This window comes from Grampus griseus (assembly GCF_964374135.1).
Source record: "Grampus griseus genome assembly, chromosome: 5".
In the NCBI taxonomy this organism is placed as follows: domain Eukaryota; kingdom Metazoa; phylum Chordata; class Mammalia; order Artiodactyla; family Delphinidae; genus Grampus; species Grampus griseus.
Genome location: NC_138998.1, coordinates 47,559,998 through 47,583,604, shown reverse-complemented (window position 1 = coordinate 47,583,604; position 23,607 = coordinate 47,559,998). Strand labels below are relative to the sequence as shown.

Sequence of the window (23,607 nt, the reverse complement as noted above, 5' to 3'; positions counted from 1 at the left end):
AGAACAATGAAAAGAGATACTAAACTGTGAGTAACTGTCCATTGTGAAAAACTGAGTAGTGTAATTTTTTCAAAGAAATTTAGCAAAAGAGGGACTAAAATTTGAACACCTGGAGAAGGAAATCAAGGAACTAATTTCTTTTTATAAAGAAAATATACCCAAAGAGTAAAGTAGCATACAAGGAAAGGTCATTATAGGTATCCTAACTGAAAGTTGTCATGAAGTGGTAAAAAGGTTTCAGGTGGCAGATTCCAGGGACTGTCAAGGGGTTTAGAGGTTGAAAAAGTATTTTAGGTATTTTACAAATGGGTATTGATACAATTTCACAAATACAGGCAAATATATATATACATATACAAATACATATAAATGTATACTTTCCAAACAAGTCAGTGCTGCCAGTGAACTTTTAAAAAAGATAATTCTTTCTTTTGGAGGATGCCAATAACATTTTCATGATTTGATGGCAAACAATTACTGTTGTCTGTGGTCAATCCTGTTTTCAAATTAAAATTTCTATGAAGAGGCAACAGACACCACGATCCTTTGATTACACACCCATGTTCACAAATTAATTCATACATACCACTTAACTGTTTAATCTGAATGATTTATTACTGCTAAAGCTGGCAAAGTGTGAGAAAAAAAATTTTATGTGAACAATTTAAAGAGGTTACTTGAAGTTCTGCAGTCTAAATGGAAAAACCATCTGTCTCTAAATGTTGAGAGGAATAAAGGTGATAGCTTTACAGTTGTCAAAGTATTGGCCTTCACTTAAAGTACTGGGAATTCCTCAAATCACAGCTGTATTTATTCAAAAAATTTAACATTACAGAAAACCCCCACATCTGTCATTGTCCATTCCTTTAATAGATTAAAGAATTAAATATGCCCTACTCACTACTTAATGATTCTTAAAGTTTAACAGGTTTTTCCTTATATTCAGCACCTCATACCACACTTCCATACTCCCTGGGGAAACTGGGGTGGTGGTGATGAAGGGGTGGCACAGATGGTGGTGGTGGTTATGAAATGGGAAGAACATCTGAATAAATTATATGAGCCATGATTTACATTTAATGTTCTAGAGCTACTGAGCCAGAAAAGACCTAAATGCCTTACCAAATCCATTCTCATGCTTTCAGAGAGATGAATCTTATTTTACTTAGTTATTAGCTTTTATCAAACTTTAGTTTCCAGTGTTCTCTACATGTTTCAGATCTTACTTTCTTTCCACTTTAAGATCTCTCCTCTGCAGATATAGAGACTAGCTGTTTTTTACCAAGTTCTTTTACATTATTACATGCTGAATATAGCTAGAAATAATTAACTGTATCTAAAAAAAAGTTGTGTGTCCGAGGAAAGTCATGTCTATAGTGTTAAAAATGCAATAGGAAATTTAAAAAAATTTTGTCTTTTGATCAAATTTGAAAAACTGCAGAATTCAATGAGTGCAAGAAAACCATGGTGTAGGAAAAAATACAAACATTTCTAACAACTGTCATTACATTTGGAAAACATTAAGCTGGTGAGGAAATGCTACTCCTAGCAATTAGATAGCCAATAAACTCAGACTTGAGAAACACTATGACAGACTTCTGTCACAGACACTTGAACATCTGTCCAAAGAGTAAAGACAGTTCAAACTGAAGATACTAAATCAGCATTTTTTAAAGTATGGAGCATCAGAATCACCTGGGGCAAATGTTAAAAATACAGATTCTTAGAGTGAGAGCTACTGAATCAGAATTTCTGAGGACAGTCTGGGGAATCCGCAGTTTTTCAATCCAGGTCATCTTTAATCTCACTGAAGTTTGAAAACCAATGCTCTGGTTTTCTTTCTTCAAATTAGTTTCTTTAATATATACTTCTTTTAAATGGAAGTATCTAAGTGAATAGCGAGATGAATTATCACAAAGCTAACCCATCTGTGTTAACCAGGACCCAGATAAAGATAGTAAATGCCATAAGCTTCCCCAGAACCACCTCCAACCATCTTCCAATAGACAACCACTATCATGATGTCTAACATCACAGAGTAGTTCTGCATGTTTTGGAATTTTATATAAATGGAATCATACAGTATATATACGCTTTGTGTCAGACTTCTTTGTACATTATATTAGTACAAGTCGTTCATGTTGTTTAATGTAGCAGTGTCTATTCAGCTTTCATTGTTTTGAAGTATTCCATAATATGCTGGGTAGTAGAGGAGTCCACAGGATTCTGGAAGAGATACTCCCAGGCTAGGACACAGCCATATCAAAGTAAACCTTCCTAATGCAGTTTGCTTTCCCAAGCTACTCTCTGTTCCTCTGTACTACAGAGGGGACCCACAAGTTCCTCTATTCTCCCAAGGGGAGACTGACAAGGTAGCTGAGTGGGAAGCAAATAGGTAAATGGGAAGTAGGCTTATCTGGAGCCTGCAGTGGAGTGGCATGTGCTAAACCTGCAACCTGACTTACACGGGACTGCTTGAGACATCTTTGCAGAAGTCTCAGAGCTCTCTTCTCCACATCCAAGAGAACTAAGGCGAAGCCAGGTCAGCCAAGAATTACTGGGCTCTGACCAGGCTAAGGAAAACCTGATGACATATTTTACAAGCTGTTGCCTATTGCATGAGAGGCCAGCAGGATGCTCAGAGAATAGAGTGAAGACAGTGTCTTCCCTGATGCCATTTTGTCATGCAAGCCTCCTCTCCTCCCCATATATGTGGACAGCATTTTAGAGAGAAGACAAAGGGTAGAAATAAGACAGCAATTTTCAAAATGTTCAAGCACTACCTTAAGATATTATAAATTCTAGCTGCTTTGTATCAGATTAGGTTTTAAAGTGCCTAGGACTAAAAGTTAATTTTTTTCTAGACTTCCCACTGGGTGCAAGAGTTCTGTAGGAAAATTCCCCTCTTCTGCACATCTGAATTGTAATGAGCAAATCTGCAATCATATACATGTTATACATTTCCTTCCACTTTCCTCTTAGCAATCATCCTTTAAGATCCAGCTCAAATTACAGTGTTACAGACTCTATTATGCTCATCATTTAACAAAGTTTCAAGTTTGAAGCAAAAAAGCAAGAAATAAAGTGGTTTGTACCTTTTAGATATTTGATAAAATGATCTTGTTTGCTGTACGCACTCTGCTTTTCAAACTAAATGGTAGTATTCATTATGTCTTATCTACTACTCAAACCATATCAACCTGGGTTCTACTCCCACTATTATTACTGCAGCTGCCTTTCTCAGGGGATCATCATGCTCCAATTACCCAACCCAATTACTCAACCCAATGTTGTCTTTGATTTGCATCCTATCTAATTTCTCTGTACCACGTGATCAGTACAAAGCCACTTTTGTCTTCGTGAAACTTGCATCACCCTGGTTTTCTTCCTATTATCACTTTCCATCTCCTTTTCTGTCTTTTGCTCATTCTTACAATGCATTTCCCCCAAGATTTTGTCCTCATCTTTTGTTCTTCTTTACCATCTCCCAGGGTTGCCTAAATCATTTCTATCACAATAATTATTAGCCTTATGCTGCAAGATCTGTTTCCCTAGCTTTAAACTCTGCTGGGTTTCAGTCCCCATTTCCAACTACTGCTAGACATTTTCACATAGGTATCTCACCACTGATCGAATTCAGCACATACAAAATAAAGTCTTCTCTTCCATAAACCTCCCCCTTATCTTGCCTAGCAGTTAATGGCACCTCCATATACTCAATCGCTGAGGATCAGAACTTAGGATTCTAAATTGAAACTGCCTAACTACATGCAACAGAAACTGACTCAAGCCTGCTTAAGAAAAGGTGGATTTAGGGAATTTGCGGGTTCAGTCCCTGGCTGGGGAAGTAAGATGCTGCAGGCCGCGCGGCACGGCAAAAAAAAAAAAAAAAAAAAAAGAGAAGAAAAAGGAAAGGGGGCTTTATTGTAAGAATTTAATAGGCAAAAATCACTGGCATGCAGAACAAGGAAATGAAGCATAGCTGTGTGACCTCAAGAAAGGTCTGCAAAGCCAGAAACCAAGCCACTTCTCTCACAGGGCCTCAGTCGCTTGGTTCTGCAAACCTACTTCATCCCCTTGCTTCGCTCTACAGGTCAGCTTTCTCTGCTTCTTCACTATTTCTTTTAGACTTTGGCTTGCTTCAGTGACTCTGGACCAGATCTAAATGATCTTTTCCATGTACACCAATACCTAGGAAGTCTCTGAATTTCATAGCTCAAATTCTTAAGAAAGTCGCTCCATTTGGCCTAAGAATTGTTTCTCCCTGGTAAGCTGTTCGTCAGCTGTGGTCACAAGTATAGAATCATATGTTACAAGTGTGGCTGTCTAATCCCTGCCCTTCAGCAGTCAACTGTAGTTGAGTGTGTGAGATCCTGGATTATAAACATGGCTATCTAATCCCACTCTTTCAGCACAGGCTAAAGGTAGAGGACTATTTCAAGGTGGTATAGATAGTGCTAGATGTGTCTTTGATTCCTATCTCTGCCACCACCTTTCAGACTTTCTCTCCATTCTCCCTACCTCAGTCAGCTGTGTACAAATTCCTCCCATTAGCAATCTCCTCTTGTTTGCCTATCCAGGGGAGTAACAGCCCTTTCTCTGTCCACTCAACTTCCATTGACTGCTCAGCATTTCCTTTCTTTCCTTCCTCCACTATAACACTTGGCATTCAGGCTTGTCTTTCCCACTTGACTGTAAACTTAAAAGAGGAGATCATTTTATTCATCTTTACAGCTGTATGTATTCTGATTTCAATAATTTTCCAGCATTTGAAATAATGGCCAGGTATTTTAATCCAAATATCTGATTCACATCCATGGTGTTTATTTCAGTATATTCTTGAAATTAAATACCCTATTTCTGAATGATTACTGTGTTTACATGATAATTATCTAAATTCCTTAAGCAAATACACCAAATCTCTGTTCAGTGAAGGGGGGGCAGGGGTTGTAGAGGACAGGCGAGTAGACCACATCACTGTCTCAAGAAATGCTCCAATAACTAAATATCGGTATTGTTCATACATAATGAGTAAAAATGTAGAATTTACAGAAATTGCATTAAAGTACAATTTCTTTTTATTTGGTGGTATTTCTAGCCAAGTTCTAAAGACTCAAAATCTCTGAGTAAAAAGTGAAAAGTTATATCAAGAGCTTCATTTATCAAGAGCCCACAGAGAGACTTCCCTGGCAGTGCAGTGGTTAGGACTCTGCACTTTCACTGCCGAGGGCCCGGGTTCAATCCCTGGTCGGGGAACTAAGATCCCTGCAAGCCGCGTGGCGCGGCCAAAAGAAAAAAAAAATAGAGCCTGCATATCACATATCAAGAGCCCAAAGGAAGAACACCAAGAAATGTTTAGGATAATAGTTCTCAGTGTTTGGTATGCATTAAGATTACCTATGGAGCTTTTCAGCATGTTTTGGAGATCGTCTGATTCAGAGAGCCTAAGGTGGGGTGGGGCTTGGACACCACTATTTTTAAGCTATGTTTCTCATATGCATCAAATGTCAGTTACTCTTCTAGGATATTTAAAAAAATGAGTACATGTAGATTGTCTTTATATAAGCACATTTCAACTACTCTCATTTGTACAATTGCTGTAGAAATGAAACATACAGAAAAGTGACACACTATTGTTGCAAGAGAAATGACAGAACCTTTTCTTTTGAAAAAAATAAAACAATTTTCTAAAATCTGTCTATCAAAATCATTCTATGAAATTAAACAAAACAAATACCAGCAAAAAATCATTTATATATAATCTATGGTTTTTTAAAAAGCCTAAAACCTAACGATACAGAAAGAATAATCTAATACAAATACAAAACAAAATTAACTTAGAAAATAATTTCTCAATAAGATGTTCAGCATCCTAAAAAGACTTTCAAAAAACTTAGTAATACTTACATAATTAAGAATAGAACTTTCCCAAAACACTGCATTGTAGCAAATATATTTAAAGATGAACTTAACTGATAATTGTGAGTGTTACAATGATAGCAGATACAACTAAAATACATGCATATTATGATAAAGAATAATACAGCATTATGAGAAGAATGACAAGACAAAGATACTCAGTCTTCAAGCTTTCTTTACATGTCATTCTGGAAGAGCATCAAGCCATGTCAATTTAAAATAAAATTATTTTAGCTAAGAAGCAGATAATGTGATGAAGAGAATAGATCAACTTCAGTCACTCCAATAATCCTAAATATAATAAATTTAAAGACTAATTTATGTAAAGGCAAATGCTAATTATCATCATGTTAGAGGAAATTTGGTAACTACTACCCTTACAGAATTATGACATCACTACAGCAGCTTTTAAAAAGAAATTTTGTTCATTAGATGCTTGGATTAATGAAGATGTGAATTAAATATAGCCTCTCCATTTCAGCAGACTTCTTAAAAAGGCTGAGTCTTAATTTTCTTTAATTTCTTCACATTCCAATAAATTCCTATTGAATTTAAGCCAGAATAGATTAGTTGAACATTTTTATAACTTTATAAATTGTATTTAAACCCAGTATATTAAATTAATACATATGCATAATTAGATTTCTTAGATAAATTAAATACTAAGTTTGATGTCTGTTATACAAAGGCAGTATTTTAAACTCTATTTAATTAAGTCAATCCCACTGGTGGCAATTTATTGTAAAAATGCTGCATGTGCTGTAAAATGGTGATGATCTCTACAGTTTAGAAGAATTTAGTTTTACTAAGTCTTCTACTTGGTTCCTATGACTAGGAACCCCAGAGAAAATACAACTAAAGAAATCAATACCAATAGAAAATACATTAATTTTGTTACAGGTATAGTTTAAAAGCAGAAAACAAATGATGCACGGCAGAAATAAGAAATAATGTCACCCTGGTGTCTGATCAGCAGTATAGGAACTGACTTTGAGGAACTGATAATTTACTGTCCAAAGATTAGGCAGTGAAATAAACCAATATGTGGGAAAAATGGGAGGGGGAAGAGTGGTAGTAAATATCAGAATAAATCTGAATTTTCTAAGTTCATTAGGAAGGAAAAGGACTACTGTGAAACTACGACCACCATGAACTGTTGTGGTTTAATCTATAAAAATGTAAAACTCGAAACTTACAGAAAACTCAAGTATAAAATGTTTAATAAACTGGCTTTCCGATAACTCAAATGTTCACTTATAACTGAAGTTAATTTCTTAACTATTTATGAATATAATTACAAATTCAGAAGACAAGTGTTTTATACTATGCATTAAGTTTCTATTTAGAAAATTCTTTTTAGGATTTTATATTTTAAAAAGTGCATAAGAATATGAGAGGCTTATCAAAAATTATCAAAACTCAGTATATTTTCCTCATCTCCAGTAATCTAGAAACCTATTAAAACAATCTGCATCAAATCTGAAACTGTCTTTAATAAGATAAAAACACCAAATATCTATTTAAAATTCACTTTGAAAATGTAGTCTCAGATAATTCAAAAGTACTGACCATTGGTTTTATCCAGAATACTGAGTTCTAAATGAACAAAATTTATACATAGTTTTCTACTTTTTAAGAGAAGCACTTTTTGTTTCATTAGAAAAGTTACCTCCAATGGACTATATTAATAGAGAAATAGCACAATTCTTACTCAGTACCTAAATTTTCTTAGGCAGAGATACGAATTTTTTTTCCCCATAGTTTATGTACTGGTCTGTGGCGCTTAGTAACAGCACCACTCTTGGGCTGATACTATTATGGATTTTGTTTAAATTTTGAGGGGAAGAAAATAAACACATCCCACAGGTCATAAGTGAATCATAAACTGATAGATTCCACTTGAGTAAATGAAAGGCAATTCTAAAATGAAAATAAATATGGAATTAAGGCAGCTCTAAAAGATAGTAAAACTTATCCACCCCAAATAGTGCTACTGTAGTATAATTCATTCCTTTAAAAGCTGTGTGTATAATGTAGACATAAAAGCCAAATATCAAAATAAGCATTGCACAGTTATGATGCAGCATCAGGTGCTTTTACTTCAGTGAATGAAAAATAATGGCCACAACTCAAATGAAGGGTTAATTTAATATGAATATATGCACCTTACCAGAGATGTTTATGTTTACTACCAGAGACGATTTAGCAATTCCATATTCCTCACAAAGTCAGTATAATTGTTGTAAAAAAATCAATTGTGGTTCTGAATACCCGTTCACAGTTGACCTCAACAATGTATCTGATGTAGGAGACTGATTATCTGTAACAGGCAGAAGCATGTGGTGGTCCTCAGTCCCAAGTGGAAGAGTTAGTGGTAAAGTCATATCAGAAGGCTTCACATCCAAAGTTTCTGATAAAGGACTTTTTTGTATGGAATCTTGTTCACTCAAGGGATGATCCTCTATACTGGAATCTAGAATTTTATCTGTACCTGAAATGGAAGATAAAAAAATTCACCATCTTTAAAAACAAAACAAAAACCATGAGGAAGACTCAATCTATTTACCACCCCCAGAACTTGCATTTCAGCCCCACACCTTTAGTCACACTGTTTCCTTTTTGCTGATTTGCCCTTAGCATTATCTATACAAATCCATTACGGGGCCTCAAGATTAGGTTTAAGCACCATTATAAAAATGGACTTAACTGTGCTAGAACAGGGTAAGCTGTTTCCAATCTACTTTATCACTCATTTGTCAGTTTTTCATATACCACCTTGTGACATCTGTCTATCTTACTGGTATGTAACATTCTACTTAGGTGTGCCTTGAATGCTCAACAGACTATAAATTCCTTCAAAGTAAATGTCTAATTATACTTCTCTGATTCCTTCAAAGTACCTTATAGTGCTACACACATAGTAAGTACCCAGTTTATTCAGTGAATGTATTAATGAATAGTTCATATTATTCTGTGAGTTCAAGTTCAGAGGTATGGCACTTTCATTTATTTTCAGAAGAAATTCTGTGTTACTCAAGGGAGTAATTACCCCACTGACTAAAGATACATTTTTCCCTTCAAATTTTCCACTAGCTTTACCACGCACGCTCTTCTCACTTCCAAGTACTGACGTGATTTCAATCTCACTAACCTTGTTAGACAAAACTGCATATTTGCTTTTTTAAAGTTATGATTCTGTTTTTGCCAGACTATTCTTCAGTTCAGCCAGCCAAGAATACAACCTGCGCTCTCTTGTTGCGATGACTCTCTTCACAATATTCTCTCTGCCTGGGATGAACATTCCCTTTCCCATCTCCACCCTTTGAACTCTTCTCCACCTTTCAGTTTCCCTAGAATTAAGCCTTTCCAATACTCACCTCAGAAGGACTTAATCTCTTCTTCAGTATTCTTGCATCTCTATTATATCCTGTATTTTGTGTTGTAATCAGTTATTTATGTAGATTTCTGGTCTCCCACACCAGATGGTAAGCTCTCTGAGGACTAGGACTATGCCTTGCTCAACTTCATGTACCCTGCATAGTTATGTGTACTTTAGAGGTATTTAATAAATGCCTGTTGAATTAATGACTCACTGAAGTTTTCAGACATCACTACCTCAATCCTTACGATGTTTATATTTACTATCAAAGACTATCATCTCTACACAGTGAAGACGACTAGTGTTTTGTTTCTAATCATGACAGAATGGTAAGCACAGTGAAACTTTCTCAAGGATTCATTTTAAATAACAGACTAAAAATTGTGTAGTCTGGCTTTCCATTTCATGCATCATAACAATTTGGGGATACCTGTTTCCCTATTTCCTCTTATACATTTTTGGACTAGCGTTCATGATGCTCCTTTCTTCGCATAACTACAGTAAACCCCAGTTAACCTAGATTCTAGTATGGGAAAGAGTGATATATAGTTGTTTATGTATTCTCTCATTCTTGCAATCGTTCATATATCAGGTTATTTATTTATTAACATCTTTATTGGAGTTTAATTGCTTTATATATATATATATATCAGGTTTTTAAAGGAGGAAGTATTTCAAGCAATGTTTATTACAAGGTCAATATGGAAAGAAATTCAGAGTGAACTCATCTGCACATTATAAAGCTACCTTCCTCATACGTGTGCACCTAGTTTTTAAAAATATATATCTAATATAAACTGTTACAATGTGTATCTCAACATTTTAAGGAATAGTACAAATATGAGAGCACCAAATTTTTAAAAAACAGAAGCATTTACCAGAATGGACTTTTGTTTTGTGCTTCTTTAAATTTTTAATATCTGTGTAAGAATTTCCACATAATTCACAGATAAATGGTCTTTCTCCTGAAAAACAAGTTAAAAAATTAAAATCTCAGTATTTCAGAAGCTACTAAGGCAAAAATATCAATGTTCACGAACACAATGCAAACATTATATTGTTTAAATTTAGTTTCAAGTTACCATTTTAATCTCTTGGTTCTAATATAGTGAAATGAAAACTTCTATACGCATAGGCACTCCATGCCTTTATAATACAAAGTGTACCTATTTCAAGGAAAAATCGAGCATTTTCACTAACAGAACCTTCAAACTAAAAAAAACTTACTTTTTTATTTCTATCAGACATTTAGTGAGTGCCAATTATATGCCAGACTCTGGCTAAGAGATGTAGCTGGAGGAAAAATGCGTAATTATGGTTTCTGCTCTCAGGTAGCGTATAAATTAGAAAATCCTTTAAAAATACTCACAGAATAAAAATACTACAAAATTATAATTCTTTTGAAATGAGAACTGTTCATTGCTTTATAATGCAAAGTAAGGAACTGAGGATATAGAAGTTGCCAGTAAACTTATTAACTGTTTACTACTAGGTGCTCACACAATACTAGATAGGGATTACAAGAAATAACTTTTAGAAAGAAAAAGTACAGTACATTTTCAAAGTGGTGTTCTCCTTTGTTTTAAAAATTTTTGTGTGTATTTCATATTTTCTTCGTACTACTTATATACTACCTTTTACAATAACCATGTCAATATTAAAATATATTCCTAAAACGTGCATACTGAACATTGTTTAATAAGAAAATCTGATATTATCTTGGTATTATCTATTCCTTTTCATTTTTTGGTATTATCTGTGTAATTTTATCCAAATCATTTAAAAACCATTGATTATCTGGCACAGTTCTTAGAAAATCTACACAATTCTTGACCAAATTTAATCCATAATCCAAACAACTAAAAAAACAAAAATAAACAAATAAAAAGTTGATATTCATACATTAAAATATAGCTACAGTTAGAGTATGATTAGATACCGTCTAGTCCATAATGGTTTAAAGTCAAGGTTTACATAAAAAGAAATTAGAGAGAACAAAAAATAATACGTTCTCCCTAAACACAGACCTGTATGGGATCGAAAGTGTTTGTTGAGCTCTCCTGAGGAAATAAAACTTTTCCCACAAATACCACATATGTATGGTTTTTCACCTAGATGGAAAATAAAAGATAGCGAAGTGGTGTACTATACCAATATAATATTTATCAATTACAATAATCTAAAGTAAGCTGTTCTAAAATATTATTTAAATTAAAACCTCTTTGTATTGTATTTCAGAGGTATTTTCAATGTGATCCAACTTAAATGAACATTAGTAATTACTTTACACTGTGCATGTAACCTGATGCTTTTCATATAATAAAACTTTCTCCAAATATCCTTCTAGTAGACTAGAGGTGGGCAAAAAGTCTGATTTTTATATAATTAAAAACATGAAAATTCATCAATCCATATTTCAATTTTTGCTATCTATAAGATTATTAAAGGGGAATAAAATCATTTAGGAAAGATCTATTAAAAAATTACCCTACAAAAAAATGAAAATTTTTGAACAACAGGTTTTGCTTCAAAATTGATACTTTGGGTTTGAAGTATCTATTTAATTTGCAAATCTTACAATGTCTGTAGAAAAAGTCCTAAGAAGTTATTAAATCAACGTTCTACCCAAATTCACCCCAACCCCTTAACTTTACAGTTTTATCCAAGGGAAATGAAGCTTCAAGACCCTAAGGAGTTCTTCTAAGGTCATAAAAAATGTCTTATTAACTCAAGTTTATATATTGTCAAAATTATCTGATTTTAATGTATATAAGTTACATGATAAAAAATTTCACCCACTGTGTATTATTCTAGAAAATAAGTCTGCTTTTATATCTAATATTTATGTGAAAATCAGAAACACAAAAAGCTTCAAGAAGCACAGACACAACAGATATAACTACAAAGCCTATAACCTACTTTTTGTAAAGGCTCAATTTCCCTTTTTCTTTTATTTACAACTTTCCTTGTTTTAAGCCACCTCTGTGTCAAATCCTTACCGGTATGTTTTCGAGAATGAGTAATAAGAGAACTAGAGACAGCAAATGCCTTCCCACAGGTGTCACACACATAAGGCTTTTCTCCCGTATGCCTTCGAACATGATAGGTCAACGTGCTGGCTTGGGCAAATCGCTGTCCGCACCTATCACATACATATGGCTTCTCTCCACTATGCTTCCTGTTAGTAAATAAATATAAAGATACATGCTGGCAAGTAAAACAATCTAAGGATCATGCCACACAGCAAACATTTTTCATACAAATTCTTCATGCAGTATCTTATTTCATTTCATCTTAACAGATCAACAATATGTATTTAAAATCAACAGTTTTCAATGTATACTGTCAAGAATAAATGTTTTGGTTTTCAAAACATTAGTTCTGAGACTAGTTCAAAGTTTTGCCATCAGCCTTATGTGGTAGTCAAGTGTGCCCATAATACTGCAGGCAATTATTTTTGTCTGTCCATTCACTCAATCTTCAAAACTCTTTCCTCAAACCTTCAGCACCTCCTCACCCATCCTCACTCTCAGCTGATGTCCTTGCTTCCTGTTTCACTGAGAAAAATTTAAGGAATCAGAAGTAAATTTCTACCACACAAATCTCCACCTATAGGCATCTGTATCTATAGGGTTTGCTTTTCTTAACTCTAATATGAGAATGACAGTTCTTCTGAATCCAAGTACTCCAGTTTATATACTTAAGATACTATCCTCCTTGCCTACTCAGTGATCACTCTTGCAATTTCCTCCATCCTATATCATCTAGTTTCACCTCCCCTTTGGATCGTAGCATACAAATATACTGAAATATCTCCCATCTTAAAAAAAAAAAAAGACCCCTGACCTTACCTGCTCCTCTATTTTCTGTTCCCCTTTAGTAAAATCTTGAGTCTCCAATGGTTCTACTTTCATTTCTTCTCTACTAGCCTCTGCTAACACTGCTTTTGTCAAAACCACTGCTAACCTCTCACTTTGCCAAATCCAATAGTCAATTCTCACTCTTAATCTCCCTATCAGAATTTGACACAATGATTACTCCCTCTGAAATCATTTCCTCCACCTGGATTCCAAGACAGCCCAATCTTCTGGTTTGCCCCTATATTGGTTGGTCCTTCCTAGTCACTTATAGTGACTTGCCCATCTCCCAGAACTCTTAGTTAGTGTGCCTTATGACTCCATCCTTTGATCTCTTTTTTATCCATCTTCATTCTCTTGGTGACCTCATCTAATGTTATGACTTTAAATACTATCTACTCAAACCAGTCCCGACTTCCAGACTTAGATAACCAACTATCTAATGCACGTTTCCATTCAGATGTCTAATAGTCATCTCAAATTTAACATGATCAGAACTCTACTCAACTCCTGTACTCCTACTTCAACTGCTTTGTCCACAAATCTCCACTTCAGTTAATGGTAATTCTATCTTTTCAGATGCTCAGGCTCAAAACCTGAGAATCATTTTTAATTCTACTCTTCTTTTTTTCTTTCATACCCCACATCCAATGTGCAGCAAATTCTGTTTGTTGTACCTTTAAAATACATCCAGAATCTGACTACCACTTATCTCTTCCACTGCTATCTCTCGGACCTGAACCACTGTCACTCTCACTTGGGTTTTATCTATAGCTTCCTAACTGGTAACTTTGCTTTCACTCTTGCAATCCTACAATCTTTTGCTTAACATAGCATCCATAGTGATCCTCTTACAATGCAAGCAAGATTACATCACTTACTTCTCATTCTCAAGAGTAAAAGCTTTATAATGACCTACAAAACCTTCACCATCTGGACACCCTAACACCATTCTGATCTTATTTCCCTCCCTCACTATTCCCCTCCAGGCACCATGGCTCCCTTGCGGTTCCTTCACTGTACTAAGAATACTGTGTGGTGGTACCACAATTAGAACTCTACTGTCCTGAATTCTCATACAATAGTCTATTTAAGGCTATAGTGAATGACAGACTCAAAGATCAAACATCTGTTTTTTTGTTTTTATTTTTACCTTGCATGAATCTTGAGATTGCTAGAAGTTGCAAATTGTAAATTGCATACATCACATTTATAGGGTTTTTCCTCACCATGATGCATGCGACTATGGAAGACTAGCTGGCATTTCTGAGCAAATCCTTTATCACACAATTCACATTTGTATGGCTTCTCACCTAAAAGAAAAGTAAATAAAATTTATATTTAGAAGGAAGTATTGTTTTAGTTGCTTAAGCCATACAAGCTTTCAAAAGAGTTCATCAACCAGTACTAGTTTCAGTATTCAGAAAATATTAACTCTAGAAGTAAAAAAGCAAATAGGATATTTTTCCAGATTGATTACTGAAACCACCAGTAGAGTTAAAAGAAATTAGTGTTTCTTAGTCCATAATAGTGAAAAGTTATCAATCAGAGAAATACATAATGCATCTTAAAAAGCACAAATCTAAGTGTACCAATAAAGGTAAATATAGAGGCTGAGGAAGGAATGTATATATAATTTATGTTCAGAAGTTCGACAAAGAAACAGGTGGTGAGATGTGTTGGTAAAATCTGAGAATCAGCCTGAGTTGTAATTACTTTTTATCAGTTTTAATATATTGTCTGTTAAATATTTAGCAAGGTAGAACTAAATTTATGCTTATTTTAATTGTGAGGGAAAATGGTTTAAAGAGTTCACACACTGGGACTTCAGAGTATCAGTTACAACAAAACAAATAGCCATTAAATACTTGGTCACAATTACAAAGACATTTTCAAGTCTAACATGCTCAATACTTTTATGAATACAAGTATATACCAAATTTTGATCACAGTCAACACTGTATGTTAATATGTTTATAAAAATATTATTTCGGTCACAATATAAAAACAATTATACTTTCCACAAACCAGTCTTACCTGTATGAGTTCTTACATGCGTTTTCAGCTGGTTACATTGGGTAAATGCCTTTCCACACAAGTGGCAGACATAAGGTTTGACTCCTTTATGTATTCTCATGTGCCTTCGCAAGCTGCTGGCTTCTGAAAACACTTTCCCACACGTGTTACACATTGGTTTGGCCTTGGAATACCTCTGATCCAGCTCTTCCCCGGAGCTCTCCAGCTCGTAAGAGTTCTTGACACTGGCTATATTAGACATAGAGTGTTCTTTCAGAGCACAGTTTGGCTGTGATTTTCCACGTTTCCGTTTCACTGTGACAGTTTGCACAATATCTTGTGCTGGAAAAGTATTTTCCACAACTGATGTCAACTCAAGTTCTGAATTATTTCTTTGTGCAACTTGTTCTATTACAGGTGTGGACAATTTATTTGCATCTAGATATACTTCAACTGATGCATTCTCTAAAATGTCACTGGGATATTGCACTGTTTTATTCTGCCCTGTTTTCTGGGAGTTGAAGGCCTTCTTCTTCTTTTTACTTTGAGATGACTTCTTTGCTAAAGCCCCTTGTTTAGGATTTGCCTGAACTAAATCTGTAGACCCTTCTGATTTCTCCCGACTGTTATAATCTCGTAGAGTAAGGAGACAAGTCTGTTGATTCAATTCAATGTTTCCGGTAATACTAGATATCTCTGTAGAAGAGGGATTAGCAATAAAAGCAAAATCTTCCATCTTTATTTTACATTTAGTGACCACCTCTTCCACTTTGAGATAGTCAGCAGCCTGATGGATTTCTTTAACATTCCAACTGTAAGGAAACAAGGCTAAATGACAATGTTCTGATCAAAGAAAAAACGTTTTTGAAACAGAGCTACACAAATATTTCTGTCTTTTAAAGACCTAATGAAGTAGAATGATACAAAAGGCCTAAGAGAACAAATTTATAAAAAATTTATTCACTCAGAATGCTTAGGCAAAAATCTCCAGTTTTACAGAACTTGAAAAGATGAAAAGTAATGGATTATTCATATGTACAACCATGGAAAAACAAAATGTTAAAATTTCTACTTGTTAAGAAAACAGCTGGAACACGAAAGTGGCTGTTAGCAATTTACTGCCTCCTCCCATTTCTCCTGAGGCCTCTTCAGATACCAACCAACTTTTCTGGACTGGCAACAAGAAGAGTCTAAAGAAATTATCATCTTCCTCTGCTCCCCTGTGAAGAACTTCAACTGCACTTCTCAAACTTTCCTGTGCATGTGAGTCACCCAGGGATTTGTTAAATGTAGATTCTGATTCAGCAGGTCTGCTTTGGGCCTGAGCATCTGCATTTCTAACATACGCCCTGGTGATGCCAATGCTGCTGGTCCATGGATCACGTTTGGAAGAACAAGGTTTTAGAATGCATTAAGCTCTCTCTAGCAACCTTCCCAGCTTTTTTTGTGTATGATCCCCAATCCAAATTAGCTAGAGAGTTTGTCATATTAGAGTTATATAGAAAAAATTAATGTTCAACATTCGAATCAATATTTACTGAGCATTTCACTTTATAAAATGCTTAATCTGCCAACTCAGGAGCCTGCAGTGCGGGGTGGGGTAGGGTGGGCAGCTGCCCATTAGACCAGCAGAGCAGGACTGCAAGGGTGCGGCCCTCCTTCCCCTGCCCTTCTGTTCAGATACCCAAGGGGCCCATGTGCACCCCTGGGATCACATGGCCGAACACAGGACCCCAGAAGTTTCCAGAGTCTTTGCCTACCAGAGGGGCTGTGGCGGCCCTGCTGGCCCATCTCTGAGGAGAGCATCCCTGGATGGGGCAGAGCTACATGTGGCTGGGCTAGACAGGGAGGGGTGGGGCAGTGGGCTGTGGAAGGGGCTGATGGTAGCAGATAGGGTGTTGCCGCCTGCCTGCAGGTGGGGAGCACCCTGACTGAGTGGGTGGCAAAGCGTTGGTCACCAGGCCCAGACACCCAGCTCCTTTGGCTATAGGCTGACATCAGAGTAGTGGCTCATGGGAAGTGGTTAGCTGGAAGGTCTGAGGCCTGGCTCACACAGTCAGGGAGGAGCTGGGAGAAGGGGACAGTACTGTGAAGGCAGATAAGGGGCAGCAGCCTCAGGTTTATGCCCCCCACTCCCCTGGTATTTTCCAAGCCAAAGCCAAAGCCTGCAGCTTACTTTTTAAAAAAATTTTTTAAAAAGAAAAGCAATTTATAAAAGCAAAAAATTAAAAATCTCCTTACTGTTAAATCTTTTAATATGTATTGTTATATGTATTGAATAAAATATGAAAAAAAAAGAAAAGAAAAAGAAAAAAAAATTTACTGAGCATTTACCATGTGTGGTACTGAGAGCGATATTAAGAAATATCAAATAGTCTCTGCCCTCCAGAAGTTTACAATGTAGTGAAAGGCTGACTGTTCAGTTACACTAGCAATGGCTCTGGATCACTAGCTGAATTAATTAGAATAAATCAGCATCTTTGGGTGCTTCAATTTTCTTAGCTGTAAAGTCAGAGAGCTGTTGGTATTAACACTAAAAATATGCCCTTTTAATTATCTGACAATGGATACATACATAAACATACACATATATACACACACACACACCCTCAAGTAACCTTCCTACTTGTCATTTTCCCCAGATATTATTTAATTCTTCAGAAAAATTAAGTAGATTTATAGGCTAGTTTGGAAACCTAATCACCACTTTTAGTGAACATTTTATTCTCTGGGAAAATCCATCCCAAGTTCCTAAACATACTACAAATAAACTTTTGGAAAACAATCTGTTTGTAAACTGATTCCCTTAGCTAAGAAAACATTACTTACAATAGTCTTTTCTTATGGCCTTTGGCTATAATTCTGGAGCAAATAACGAATGATCTTTGTAATCAAGTTAACTCCCTGTTTGCAAAGATATAGCATGAATGCCCCAAACATAAATACAATCTTATTCATCTTCCATACAAAATGTTTTTTGCATGTATATAGCACTGTCACTCTCTAAAAACATTACGTTTCTTAAGCATTTTTATTGATTCTGTTACACAGTCTATTATTAAGTTACAATAAATGAGAGAAACTATTAGAATGAAAACCAAATTTACTCCATCACTTATTATACTTAGGTCTCAAATTATAATTGTGCTTAGTGCTTCATAAAATGAATCACCAACAAGGTGAGATAGCCTTTAAGACCAATACAAACTAGTATTGAGTTACACACTAACTGTTCAGTACTGAAACAGTAATTCATACAAATTATTTATCTATTTCACAGATAGCCTATAATCTCAGTTACAGTTAAGAGAATCAGCATTTGTTTATGTCAATAACTGATCTGCTTTTGTTTATAAGCATGAAGTTAAAGTGCCTGCAAACTTGCTTTCACTTTTTGAATAGTCACTGAAAGTCATTTAATTACATATTGCCAGGTATATGGCTAACTGCTTTATATGAGCAATTATAATCCCCATTTTACATACAAATGAAGGATCAGAGGTCCAAAGAAGTTAAGTAACTTGTCCAAGATCACAGAGTGTTAGAACTAAGATTTGACCAAGGTAATCTAGCTCCTGAGTCCACTTAATTCTTTATTACTGTTTTCTTTTTTTTTTTTTTTATTACTGTTTTCTTAATCACTAAATTGTACAGACTTTCTATTTTTGGTATATGTCTTCTCTTGCATTTGTGTCTGAGCTCAAACAATTAGCTCCCCAGCTCCCCAGGAAAGACATGTATCAAAAAAAGACTGAGCCAGGGACTTCCCTGGCAGTCCAGTGGTTAAGACTTCACCTTCTCATGCAGGGTGTGCGGGTTTATTTCCTGGTCAGGGAGCTAAGATCCCACATGCCTTGGGGCCAAAAAAACAAAACATAAAAAGAAGCAATGTTGTACAAATTCAATAAAGACATTAAAAATGGTCCACATCAAAAAAAAGAAGATTGAGCCAAACATCTGGCTCTTCTTCACATTGGTTTTTTGCATGAAGGGTCAAAGTAAGGCGCTCTTCATTGTGTTCCAATTAGTTCAAGATTTTTGGGGCTTCCCTGGTGGCGCAGTGGTTGAGAGTCCGCCTGCCGATGCAGGGGACACGGGTTCGTGCCCCGGTCTGGGAAGATCCCACATCCCACATCCCACATGCCGCAGAGCGGCTGGGCCCGTGAGCCATGGCCGCTGAGCCTGTGCGTCCGGAGCCTTGTGCTCCGCAACGGGAGAGACCACAGCAGTGAGAGGCCCACGTACCGCAAAAAAAAAAAAAAAGATTTTTGGTAAAGTTATTTGAAAAAGGGAAACCACTAAATTGAAGATCAACCAAAATTCACTGGTTTTGTGATTATTTTATATTATGTATTCTAAATTTTTAGATCAGAGGCACTTGTATAGCCAAATATTCAGTAAATTTAAATAACATCGTATGACATTTATCTATGACACTGCTTTATTCCTTTAATCAACTTACACGGAACTGACTCAAAAATTTCATTACATCAAAATTTAAAAGCAATTCCAAACAGCATGAATGGTTCCTTTTCAATAGGATTAAGGAACATCCTAATTCCAGCTTTTCAATAAGTATATTTCCACGATCAGCTGCAGTGTAAAGAGAGGGAAGAACTTTGCTTAATGTGTACATGCATATATCTATAGAGATCATCTGGAAAACAAGGAAAGAATATTTACCGAAGTGTTAAGAGTGGTTATCAGTGGGTGGCAGAATTTCAGGTGTTTCCTTTTTTGTTTTTTCCCTAATTTTTCTCCAATAAATGCAGAATTAATGGGCTTGTAGAGTAGGATAGAGAAGAGGAAATAAAGGAAGGAAAGTAATGTTCATTGGGAGGTAGTAAATCCTAAATCTTCACAGTAACAACCAATGTAGTTATCATCTCATTTTTACAAATGGAGAAACTGAGGCCCAGAGAGGCTATAGCTTGCTCAGAGACATGGTGACTTGACAGGCAAGATCTAATTCTAAAGCCCATAATCTTTCTATGTCAGATGATGATCTATTCATGTTTACACTTTCATAAAAGATGGAGAAAAGAAGACAGGAGTAAGTTGATTGGTTTCTCTTTCCTTTTATCCCCACCACCTTTCCCTCAACAACGAGTAAACATATTAGTATTAATCTAATTATACAGTTCATCACGTATGAAAGACACAAAATGCCTGCATTATCAGATTCCTCAGAACCTACTTCTTGTCAGTGCAGTGACAGCATTAAGCATCTCAGAGAAGCATCCTAGCATCTTAGACCAGACTTAAGCATTAGCACTGATAGCTCTACCAGGCAACAGGAGTCATGGCCATTAACAGGCCAATGAAGTTATTTTCCTAAATCAAGATCAGGAAGAGGTCCTGCAGGTTGCTATTTACAGCTGGAAATGGGAGCACTATTAAATGAACAGAGATTCTTCCTTCTTTCTCCACCTATACCTCCCCACCCCTAACACCTTAAGAGGTAGGGGATAGAGAGTGAGAGAGAAGACCAGAGGAACATAAAGACCAAAAAGCAAGGGGAAATTGGAATTCAATTAAAATTCATCATATTTTGATCTTTAACTTTACATAACTGAAATCACAAGCTTTGTTTCAGTAGATAAATCAAATGTATCAAAAACCATACTTTAATCGTATTAACATCTATACTTTTTGTGCTTATGAAATGTGGTCTGTTTATCTCAAATCAGAGACACTGACTTCTTTATTAAAAACAATACTGTGCACATCAATGTTTGAAGACTCAGAGTTCAGGGACTAAATGGAAAAAAACTAATCTGCTTTAGCTCTAAAGACTATTGACCAGCTTTTATAAGTGGAAATAAAATGTGTACCTTACCTGTCAAGATTTAAAGTTCCTGTGTATATAAATTCCAACAGTTTCTGAAATCCATCAGCCTTCACCTGACTCTGATCAAGAAAGACATTGTTCTCTGAAGTGCTTCTGTAGATCGCACCAAAATACTCACTAAACGAGGCAAGCACATTCCTATGAGCTTTAAACTGGAATTCCCCAATTACTATGGTGCAGTCACAAAGAAAACCTGCTTCCCGTTGTTTGTTCAGTCTCTCTAAAAGGTGCTCACAGTGGTGCGAATACTGCATTTTGATATCAGAATCGAATTTTACCCTTGCTCTAAAAAACAAAAAGAAATAGTAAATCAGTAACCCTAAGTTTTCATCAAACTTTTCACCCAAGCAATTGGTGAGTGAAGAGACACAGAACATGAACTAGAATAAAGTCTGTTCTCATTTTATATCCCCAGAAAATTCTTATCAAACAGATATGGATAAAACTGCCGAAGGGATAAATGCCTTTCTAGCTTTTATTTCAGCTTGGTAAACTAACACAATCCTTTGGACACGTCAATAAATGGCGATGTGCGAAAACATTTTCCACAAAGTGGAAAAAAAAAAGCACCGCAAAATTTCACGCTTTTGCATCAGTTGAACCTTCAGACTTTCAAGCTCAGCAGGCACACGTATATTACGAAAAAAATTAATAAACCACTAAGAAATGATTTCTTGGGACAAAGGGGGAAAGGACACGGTATGAGTTCTTTAAAATTGCTCTCAATCGCTTCTCGGCCTTTTGGCTAAGATCAAATGTAAAACTCTCAAATCACTGAAACCTGTTAGCTTCCTCGGAGCATAGTGGCTTCAAACGCAAGGTGGGCGCCCAGGGGGCGGAGAACCAGCAGGGCCAAGAGTTGTCAAAGGTTAGGTCACTCGCCCCAGGAGGCCACACCCCTCCCTACCCCGCCTCCACTCGAGGTGGCATCGGAGAGTGACTGCGAAAGCCGGTCTCTCCTGGCTTCCGCCTCCCTGCCCTTCGCCGAGCTCCCACTCCCGCGAATTCCCACAGCAGAGGTTGTGGCCAAGGCCAACACGGGGGCTGCTTCGCCCAAGCTTTCCACACTAACACCTTCACTCCGACCTGAGCGCGAACTCCAAGGAGCCTGCCCTCCAGTGCCCCTGGGTCTGGAGAGAGCGGGGACAGCAGGCTGAGGGCGAAGACAGAACTCACCTATAGTAACCCAAAGGGGAACACAGTTTCTTCACTCTCTCTCCGCCATGTTGGAAGGACGTCACCGCGCCACGCTCCACCTCTCCCTTCTTCCTCCACGGCGACGTCACATCCGGCTCCGGGCGTTCCGTGGCAACACCGTACGCAACATCGGAGGGCCGATGCCGGCCTGTGGGGAATAGTCTGGCGTACAGAGACACCGCTACCTAGCATGCCAGGAGCTAGGGAGAAACAGGGAAAGTCTTGGATACGAGATCTAAGGGCTCGCTCACAGCGCCACACCTGTCTTCCTCATTCTGAGCATTCTGGTTGGAGGACAGTCGGCATCTTGCGCTCCGCCCGCGTTCTGGGCCGAGGCTGAACCGCGCTGCACCGCGGGCCTCTTTCCAGGAGCCAAATAGCGCATTGCATGCTGGGGCTTGTAGTTAGTTGCTCGTCTTCTCCCATCATCCTCCCCTTCCTTGTGGCCCCACGAGTAGGAACAGCTGCTGCGTGTACTCGGGCTCTGGGCCATGGGAATTTTTGAGCTGAAACTGATCACCCCTTTTTAGTTTACGTACCCGAAAGCTCTTGGGAACCCACGAGTCTTGTTTGCATCAGCCAACTGGAGCCCAGTTTCCAGGATACCCTTACGTGGTGATTGAAGTCTGAGCTGCATGAAAGCGGAGCAAAGCAGTAGGGTACACTGGGCATGCGCATGGGGAAAGGTGGGCTTTGTACCGGAAAGGGTTCTTTTGCGTCTGGACTAGAAAATTTTTAATACAATTATTTACAGATTTTGTACAGTGAGGGAAAGGGGTGCCAGTTATCTGCGTAATATAAAAAGACGCAGAAACGGTAGGATAAGTCGTGCTGATATGTTAGGGTGAATTCTTTCGTACTACCGGCGGACAACATAATCTAAGAAAACCAAAACGTCAACATTTTTTCTTGTTAAAAGTTGTAGCACAAAATAGATAGCTGGTGGGAGGCAGCTAGCTGCATGGCACAGGGACATCAGCTCGGTGCTTTGTGACCGCCTGGGGGGGTGGGATAGGGAGGGTGGGAGGGAGGGAGACGCAAGAGGAAGGAGATGTGGGAACGTGTGTATGTGTATAGCTGATTCACTTTGTTATGGAGCGGAAACTAACACACCATTGTAAAGCAATTATACTCCAATAAAGATGTAAAAAAAAAAAAGTTGTAGCACAGGGAGCTCAGCTTGGTGCTCTGTGATGACCTAGATGGGTGGGATTGGGGGGTGGGGTGGGAGGGAGGTCCAAGGGAGGGGGGAATATATGTATATATCCTGATTCATGTAGCTGATTCACTTCGCTGTACTGCAGAAACTAACAAAGCATTGTAAAGCAACTATACTCCAACTAAAAAAAAAAGTTGTGTCAGGACCACAGGAAATTTACTCGTGATTT

General features: G+C 37.0%; 1 protein-coding gene across 3 annotated transcripts; it reads right to left on the bottom strand.

The window, feature by feature from the left end:
• Positions 1–4,769: 4,769 nt before the first annotated feature.
• On the bottom strand, positions 4,770–22,267 carry MYNN (myoneurin). 3 transcript variants are annotated; one of them, XR_014296824.1, is made up of 9 exons: positions 22,199–22,267; positions 21,011–21,307; positions 15,193–15,983; positions 14,309–14,468; positions 12,298–12,476; positions 11,326–11,409; positions 10,177–10,263; positions 8,090–8,410; positions 4,770–6,461 (listed from the first exon to the last, which is right to left on the bottom strand). XR_014296824.1 is itself a non-coding variant. In XM_082655643.1 (8 exons), exons 2-8 carry the CDS (start codon positions 21,274–21,276, stop codon positions 8,148–8,150), a joined length of 1,830 nt encoding a protein of 609 aa, XP_082511769.1. In that variant the 5' UTR covers positions 21,277–21,307; positions 22,199–22,267; the 3' UTR covers positions 4,770–8,147. The 3 variants fall into 3 exon arrangements, 2 of the variants coding, with proteins under 2 accessions (XP_082511769.1, XP_082511770.1); XM_082655643.1 differs by having other exon boundaries at positions 4,770–8,410; XM_082655644.1 differs by lacking the exon at positions 11,326–11,409 and having other exon boundaries at positions 4,770–8,410.
• Positions 22,268–23,607: the final 1,340 nt, after the last annotated feature.